This window comes from Dama dama, chromosome 24, assembly GCF_033118175.1.
Source record: "Dama dama isolate Ldn47 chromosome 24, ASM3311817v1, whole genome shotgun sequence".
Taxonomy (NCBI): domain Eukaryota; kingdom Metazoa; phylum Chordata; class Mammalia; order Artiodactyla; family Cervidae; genus Dama; species Dama dama.
Genome location: NC_083704.1, coordinates 18826988 through 18834642, shown reverse-complemented (window position 1 = coordinate 18834642; position 7655 = coordinate 18826988). Strand labels below are relative to the sequence as shown.

The following is a 7655-nucleotide window of genomic DNA, read 5'->3' as shown; positions in this document are numbered from 1 at the left end:
GAAGCCTCTAAAATTCTTGGGAGTCTCCAGAGTGGTAGGACTGTCCTTTTTGACTGAGATGACCAGTGGCTAGGGTCTCCTAACTTCAGGATGGGATGGAGGGGCTGGTCAGCAGAGGAACCACCAGGACTGTGGCCATCGTGGGTGACCTGGTCACCACCACCACCAACCCCCGACCTGCCTGGAGCAGAAGGGCTGGGGATCTAACTAACCACCAATAGCCAATGATTTAATCAAACATGCCTACCTAATGAAATTCCATAGAAACTCTAAAGGGGTAGGGGGCTCTAAACGGAAGGCAGCTTCCGGGATGAACATAAAGGTGCTGGAAGGGTAACAAGCTAGAAAGGGCATGTAAGCTGTGTGCCCCTTCCCTCACAACTTAACTCATGCATTTCCATTTGGCTGTTCGGAGTTACCTTTTGGACACTCCTGTAACATATGTTTCCGAGTTCCTTCTCCAGATCTTCCCGAACCAGGCATAGAACCTGCAGGGATAGTCTCCTGCTTGGCAGGCAGAGCCACCTGGGGAAGACTGCAACATGCCTTAGTTCTATTAACAGAGGCAGTCATGGGAACTCCAATTACAGCTGCGCCGTGAGAAGTACAAGAGGCCTGAGAACCTTGCAATTGGCATTTGAAGTCAGGACAAACCCCTCTGGGGCTTCCCTGGTGGCTCAGCTGTAAAGAATCCAACTGCAATGCAGAAGAGGCAGGAGATAGAATGGGTTCAATTCCTGGGTCAGTCAGATCCCCTGAAGGAGGGTATGGGAACCCACTCCAGTATTCATGCCTTAGAGAATCCCGTGGACAGAGAAGCCTGGTAGGTTACGGTCCATGGGATCACACAGACACGACTGAAGTGAATGACCATGCACAGATCCGCTTACCTGTGTTGTCTGTGGCTCACCTGGGCATTTCTATCAGATGTGCTTCAGTAAAATTTCTTAAGGGGGAAATTACTTTCAGGCAAGCAAAGTGAAAACTGAAAGTCGCTTAGCTGTGTCTGACTGTGACCCCGTGGACTGTAACCTATCAGGCTCCTCCAACTATGGGATTTTCCAAGGCAAGAATGCTGGAGTGGCTTGCCATTTCCTTCTCCAGGGACCTTCCCAACCCAGGGACTGAACTGGGTCTCCTGCATTGGAGGCAGACACTTTACCATCTGAGCCACCAGGAAGCCCAAAATATACATGTCCATGGACTATACAGTCCATGGAATTCTCCAGGCCAGAACACTGGAGTGGGTAGCCTATCCCTTCTCCAGCAGATCTTCCTGACCCAGGAATTGAACTAGAGTCGCCTGCATTGCAGGTGGATTCTTTACCAACTGAGCTATCAGTGACGATTTCAGACAAAAAAGCATTCATAAATTTTTATACTCATGCTAACTGGGATACTAGAAGATGCAGTTCATGAACCTCAACACAATTTCACTAGTGCCACTTTGGACATTGTTTACAGAGTAAGGAATACTGCCAAGCTTGAAACCACCTGACCTTCCCAACTCTTCCTGTCCCACGTTTCAGTTCATTCAACAGGACACAATCTAAATTTTATACATCACTCTATTCAAAAAGGACTCTATGGCTTTCTATACACTATCCACCCACCACAGAGCCAACACCTGGCTTCCTAGTCCTGTGGTCTCTGGCAAGTCTTCTACATGCCTGAGATTCATACCTCCCTTCCCCCTACACCGTGTTCTGGGTGGAAACTTAAGATCCCACTTTAGACAACCCACCTTGTACTTGTTAGGACAAGTAATCCAAAATTGCCGTATTTCCTCTATCACAGCAACTATTACACTGTATCACTTGCCTATTAATGCCACTAAAAAATGAGAAATGACTGTGAACTGGAAACTAAGTAACCAACCTACCCAAATGTAGTATCTGTTTACCTAGAGTGTACTTTTATATGAAAATTTACTCTTGAGCATAAGAAGCATCTGGGATTTTAGTTATTTATGAGATGTATATTTGTACAAGGAAAGAAAATTAACCCAGTGGCCTAATTATCATGATTTCCCGTAAGAACATTACTTAGGACTTTGTGTGATGACTTGATAGTATCTGAGTCTGGACAGAGTGGGACTCAGGAATTCCTTCTCCAATGAGGACAGTAACAATCCTACCATCAATCTACTTCATAAACCCAGCCCCAGCAACAAGACTAATCCACAGATTAAATAATTTGCCAGCACGTCAAAAAGAACCTTTATTCTGATTTGAATAGCCTCTTACAGACTCATGCTTTCTTGCCAGATGCCTTTGGAGCAGGTGCTTTCTGGGATGGAGCTTTCTGACCCTTCTGAGATTTAGCAGGGGGTGCGGCCTTCTGGGCAGGAACCTTCTGGGCTGGAGCCTTCTTACCCCCGGTGGTGATCTTTTTCGCTGGAACCTTGGCAGCGGCAGCAGCTGCTGCAGCTGCCCCCTTAGCAGCAAGGGCTTTCTTGGGAGAGGCTTTTAGGAGAGCTGCCTTTTGAAGTTTCTTAACTTCAATTTTGATTAGTCTGTTCCTCTGAAAAATTTCAATAAAAATGTTCATTATATATGCACACAAAACTCTTACCCATCGAATATATATGGATATATAGGTAGATACAGGAGACCACCCTTATAATGGATAAGAATTCTATGAAGTCAACTTTATGGTCAATACACTTAGGCAAAAAGAATTACCGGACAAGTAAATTCAGTGCTGGAACACAACAATCACAAAAACTTACCATTTTCCTTGCCTTCATGACTTTGTAACGATCAAAATCTGTCATCTTGGCTTTCTGTGTTTCAAAAAAAAAGAACTCTGTCAAACCACCTTCTAATCCTCCAAAATCAGAACATGTCCAAATTCAAATATCTCTAAATCATTACCTTTTCTCTGGCTTCAATCTTTTTGGCCCACCTTGTGGCTGCCCACTTTGCATTGATATCTGCCTTCTCCCAGGCTTTCCGGACATACTTCTGGCGGGCACTAGAAAGAACCAAGAACAAAGATTTAAGAAATCAGCTCTGACGTCACACAGATTCAAGGACAACTTTTCATCCTCTGAAAAAGCACAAGAAAATGCCACAAGAACCCTTGCATTTTCTACTTCCAGTTGTAGTTGTCTCCACAGAACACAACACAAGGCACAATGTTATCTTCTACTTGTTCCAACAGCGTTCACTAAGCCAGGATGTCTTATATCCTCAAAACACACAATTTTTAAAATAAAAATATGCAAACCACTCCACTTTCAGAGTTTAAAAATCACCTCTAATAATGTGCACATATCACTCAAATAGTGGATGAGTAGAAAGCAATTTCCTTTTCATAAATAACATAGTTGTCCCTTATGGCTTGCTTTATTCTGTACAGTAATGCTTAAAGATTTGTGTTCAAATGCCATAAAATGGAATTATAACCACTTTAGAATTTCTTTCAAACATCAAAATCCAGTATGCTTAGAAAGTAAACCAGTCACAGCACAGGTTACACTGCAAACAATCGTCACCACACAGCAACACACCAGTTTTTAACTTCTATAACCTACATCATGTTAAAAATCACAGAATGACTGCCTTAATTGCTCATGAATAGCCAGGAATAGAACCTCTTTGGTGGCTGTCATAAGGAGATGACGGTAATGTTAAGTATTAGCTGATACATATGAAAAGTTCAACTAATGATAGTAGTTTTTGTTCTAAAGCTAAAATTGACTAACACATGTTCAGGGAACCACACATATAGGAGGTTCTCTGTTGTGTGAATCCTGAAAGAAAGGGGTACAAGAGAAAAAGAATGGGAAATCTGGACAAAGGGAAAGCCAGAGAACCACCGGATCACAAGGCATTTTATTAGTAAATAATGTCTAGTTTTACAATGCCAATCTCTCTTCTAAATGGCTCTCACTCTCACACTGCTTACTATATTCTCAAGAGAAAAAAAAAATAACCAACAACATTTTTAAATGAAATTAAGCAAACTTTTACTAGTATTAATAAAACTATGGGAGGGGGTGACAGTTGGATAGTTACCTGTGCGGGAACTTGAGGATGAAGTCAGTGAGCTGCATGCATTTGAAAGGCATAGCTTGTCTCCTTACTTGAGTGCAAGGTCCATCCACCAAAGCCTAGAAGAGGTAAGATCAAGGATCTCAGTATAAAAATGTAACAGCATTCAAAATGCAGATATCCTACATAATATTAGTCTTTTCAGAATCATCAAATTCTTATATTTAAAATCTTTCTTAAAGGTTAAAAAAGGACTTAGCAGTAATAGTTAAGCATAGAACCCAACATATAGTTTTGTCTTTAATCCTTCCACTTCCCACAAAAAAAAACTATCTTTGCTCAATCCCTTAGTTTCTGGTGCTCAAGTAGTGACAACAGGAAACAAGGGCTTTCTATGGGACTGGCTTTGTTCCAAATTCGCTTTGAACATAATAAATGATTTACATCTCGCCAATGTTTTAGCCCACCTTTAGTTTAAAACTGCCTAGTTTCACTGAAACATGTATATTATCAAATGTGAAACGGATCGCCTGTCCAGGTTTGATGCATGGGACAGGGTGCTCGGGGCTGGTGCACTGGGACGACCCAGAAGGATGGGATGGGGAGGTAGGCGGGAGGGGGGTTCAGGATGGAGAACACATGTACACCCGTAGGTGATTCATGTCAATGTATAGGAAAACCACTACAATATTGTAAAGTAATTAGCCTCCAATTAAAGTGAATAAATTTATTTAAAAAAAAAAAGAAAACTGCCTAGTTTAAAAGACAAAAGTATTACTCAAACCCAGCAGTACAGGTCAATTCAAGCCTCTGCTCTGTAACCCCTATCTGCGCTGGCTGTTTAACTAAAACTACCACCCATTGTACTATCTTAAGGGGGCCGTTGAAACCATTTACCTCTGTCGTCTACACTGCCTCCAGTGCCATGTGAAGCCGTAACCTTTTCCTTACACTTACCCTGTTCTGGTCAATAACATCTACAATCGCGACCAGCTTCCCGGCATGAGGCCCAAAGGAGACGTAGGCCACCCGGCCAACCTCTACGAAGCGCCTGAACACCTAAAATTGGGAGGCGGGGGGGAGAGAGAACAGCGAGACTGATTAAAAATACGATCCAGTTTGCCGTCTTTGTAACTTAAATATAGTATGGCTAAAAACAGGAAAAAAGAATGTTGAGGAAAACACGCCGAAGTACCATGGGACAACCAAGATGAACGAAATCCACAGAGGGAACGGTGGCAAGTCAGGCTCCCGCTGGCCTCCAGGTCCACGAAGCCAGCACGGCCAGACCACCATGCAACGCTCTGCTTCGTCCACGGCGGGCTGGCTAGGCGACTGGCCGCCGCAACGACGCGGCGGAGGCGGCCAGAGCGCGCACGCGTGACCCAGCGAGCGCCCGGCATGCCGGGCCCTCCACGCGCTCCTCGGGCGCTCATCCTGAAAGCTCCCAACACTCTTGTGTCTTGCCCACCCGGGGAACCTCACTGCACAATACCTAAGACCCGCTGAGCGCCGCTGCTCGCCTCCGGCCCCCAGCCCAGGCAAAGCTGGAGCGGTATAGGGGTCAGACATGGAGCCCGCGCCGGCGATACTCACCATGTTGGCGGCGTTCGGCGAGAAGGAAGAAGGCCCGCCCAACCTTGCGCATGTGTAGGAGGCCGCCCCGCCCCGGTAGTGAACGAGTCGCCGACGTGGGCACCGATTGGTTGGGACGTACGCACGTACGCGCACACATGGTCACTGGGAAAACATGGTGGAGTCTGCTGGAGCTCGGCTATGCTTTCGTGGTTGGGTTTCGTGGGTTTGGCTTAGTCGACACCGCGCGTGAGCAGCTGTTTCTTAAGACTTCAGGGTGCAGAAGAGCACAGAAGCTGTGCTTTCCTTTGTGACTGTTTGCAGTCCTTTCGACTTCATCTTTTAACGTTCTTCCATCTTTTCTTCCACTATTCGTCTAAATGTTACTGATGTCTTAGTACGATTTTTTTCCTCTCCGTAAGTGACCCTATTAATTTTATTAACCTTTCTTCTTAAAAGAATTCAAACTTTACAGAAAAGTTACAGAACAAGTATAAGTAATCCCCCTAAACATGTCACTTCGAGTTCCCAAATGTTAACATTATCCTGTTGCTTAATAATTTTTTTGACCCATTTGAGAGGAAACTGCAGACATGATGTTCCTTTACACTTAAATGTGATGTTTCTTAGAAACAAGGGCATGATTTTATATAATCAGTACAATAGTCAAATTCAGTAAGTTAATAACAGTCATATGTATGTGTGTATATATATATACACACACTTATGTATGTACATGTATGTATGTATGTATGTATTATTTTGGCTGTGCCTCAAGGCTTGCAGGATCCTAGTTCCCAGACCAAGGGCCCAGACTCTTGACCCAGATTTAAAGCCCAGGATCCTCACCACTGGATCACCAAGGAATTCCCACCTAATTTATTAATTTGCACTCTTTATTTAACTATTAGAAATTGTTCCATTTATGTTATTGCCAGCAAATGAAAAAAGTCTTCAGGGCTTATAATCTTGTGAAGGGTTACAACCTGCATTTAGTTACGTATGATCTTTTAAAATCTGTAATAAACCTATCTGTGTCGTTCATATTACTGACATTTAAAAATACAGGCTAGTTGTTTTATAGGTCTCAAGTATATGCTCTGTAATTTCATTTATAGAAAATTCAAATCAAGCAAACTAATCTATGTTAGTAGTCATTTTTACCCCTGGTGCAGGCAGCAGTGGCTTGGAGGGGGAAACGGGGTTTTTGAGCTGCTGGTGAGTTTCTTCATCTGAGTGTTGGTTACACGAGTGTGTTCAGCTTGTGAACATTCAAATCTCTACCTTTATGATTTGTGCATTTCTTTCCCCCAAACACATTTCCTAGCTCTACAATCAGAGAATCTTGATCTGCAGGTCTGCAGAGGAGCAAGAATTTGCATTTAATAAACAAGCTCCCCAAGTCTTTCACTGAATACTTTGGGAAAGACTGGGATTCCCCAGTTATTTTTCTAGAGTTCACTAAATGATTACGTCCCACTTGTTTTAAGTACTCCAAAAGTCCATTTTTCACCACACAATCCAGGGGTCCCCAATTCCCTGCAACCAGAACTCACAGCAGGAGGGGAACAGTTATCTTCCCCGAAACTGGTCGCTGGTGCCAAAAAGACTTGGGACCGCTGACCCAATCTACAGGATAAAGTCCTAACTCCCCAGCAATTCAAGGCCTCCATAGTCTAACCCCAAACCCTTCCTAGGTTTTTTTCTCTCTGGGCATTCTGCCTCCTTTACCCCTAATATCGCAATAGTTAACAAGTTTCGGGACTTTTCATGTAATCAGCTCCCTCTTCCTAGAATGTGGTCCCCATCTTTCTCTTTGAAAAATGGCAACGCATCCCTGAAGTATTTTTTTTTTTTTTAATATGGAACGCTTCACGAATTTGCGTGTCATCCTTGCGCAGGGGCCATGCTAATCTTCTCTGTATCGTTCCAATTTTAGTATATGTGCTGCCGAAGCGAGCACTCGTTGAAGTATTTTAAGACGCCTTCCCAAACAGCCCCAGGCAGTTTTCAGGTTTTTCGAAGCTCCATTAAAATGCAAGATAACTCTCCAAGCAAGCCTTTTCTGCATCGCGACGTCAG

The 7655-nt window shown here is 43.6% G+C and overlaps 1 protein-coding gene and 1 non-coding gene across 2 annotated transcripts; both read right to left on the bottom strand.

Moving 5' to 3' along the window:
• Positions 1-2192: 2192 nt before the first annotated feature.
• On the bottom strand, positions 2193-5683 carry RPL14 (ribosomal protein L14). Its single transcript, XM_061127839.1, has 6 exons — positions 5595-5683; positions 4956-5057; positions 4023-4117; positions 2877-2976; positions 2732-2785; positions 2193-2523 (listed from the first exon to the last, which is right to left on the bottom strand). Exons 1-6 carry the CDS (start codon positions 5595-5597, stop codon positions 2251-2253), a joined length of 627 nt encoding a protein of 208 aa, XP_060983822.1. The 5' UTR covers positions 5598-5683; the 3' UTR covers positions 2193-2250.
• A 1746-nt stretch (positions 5684-7429) lies between these two features.
• LOC133046369 (U6 spliceosomal RNA) lies at positions 7430-7536 on the bottom strand. The gene has a single exon (XR_009690499.1). It is a non-coding gene; the product is annotated as a U6 spliceosomal RNA (small nuclear RNA).
• Between the last annotated feature and the right edge of the window lie 119 nt (positions 7537-7655).

Bases quoted from the DNA above. Each gene is read 5' to 3' on its own strand.
- RPL14 (XM_061127839.1), bottom strand. The intron at 4,118-4,955 runs GTAAGTGTAAGG...TACCTCTTCTAG, and splicing joins ATGTTATTGACCAGAACAGG to GCTTTGGTGGATGGACCTTG. The intron at 2,977-4,022 runs GTAACTATCCAA...GGTTCTTTCTAG, and splicing joins ATCCTCAAGTTCCCGCACAG to TGCCCGCCAGAAGTATGTCC.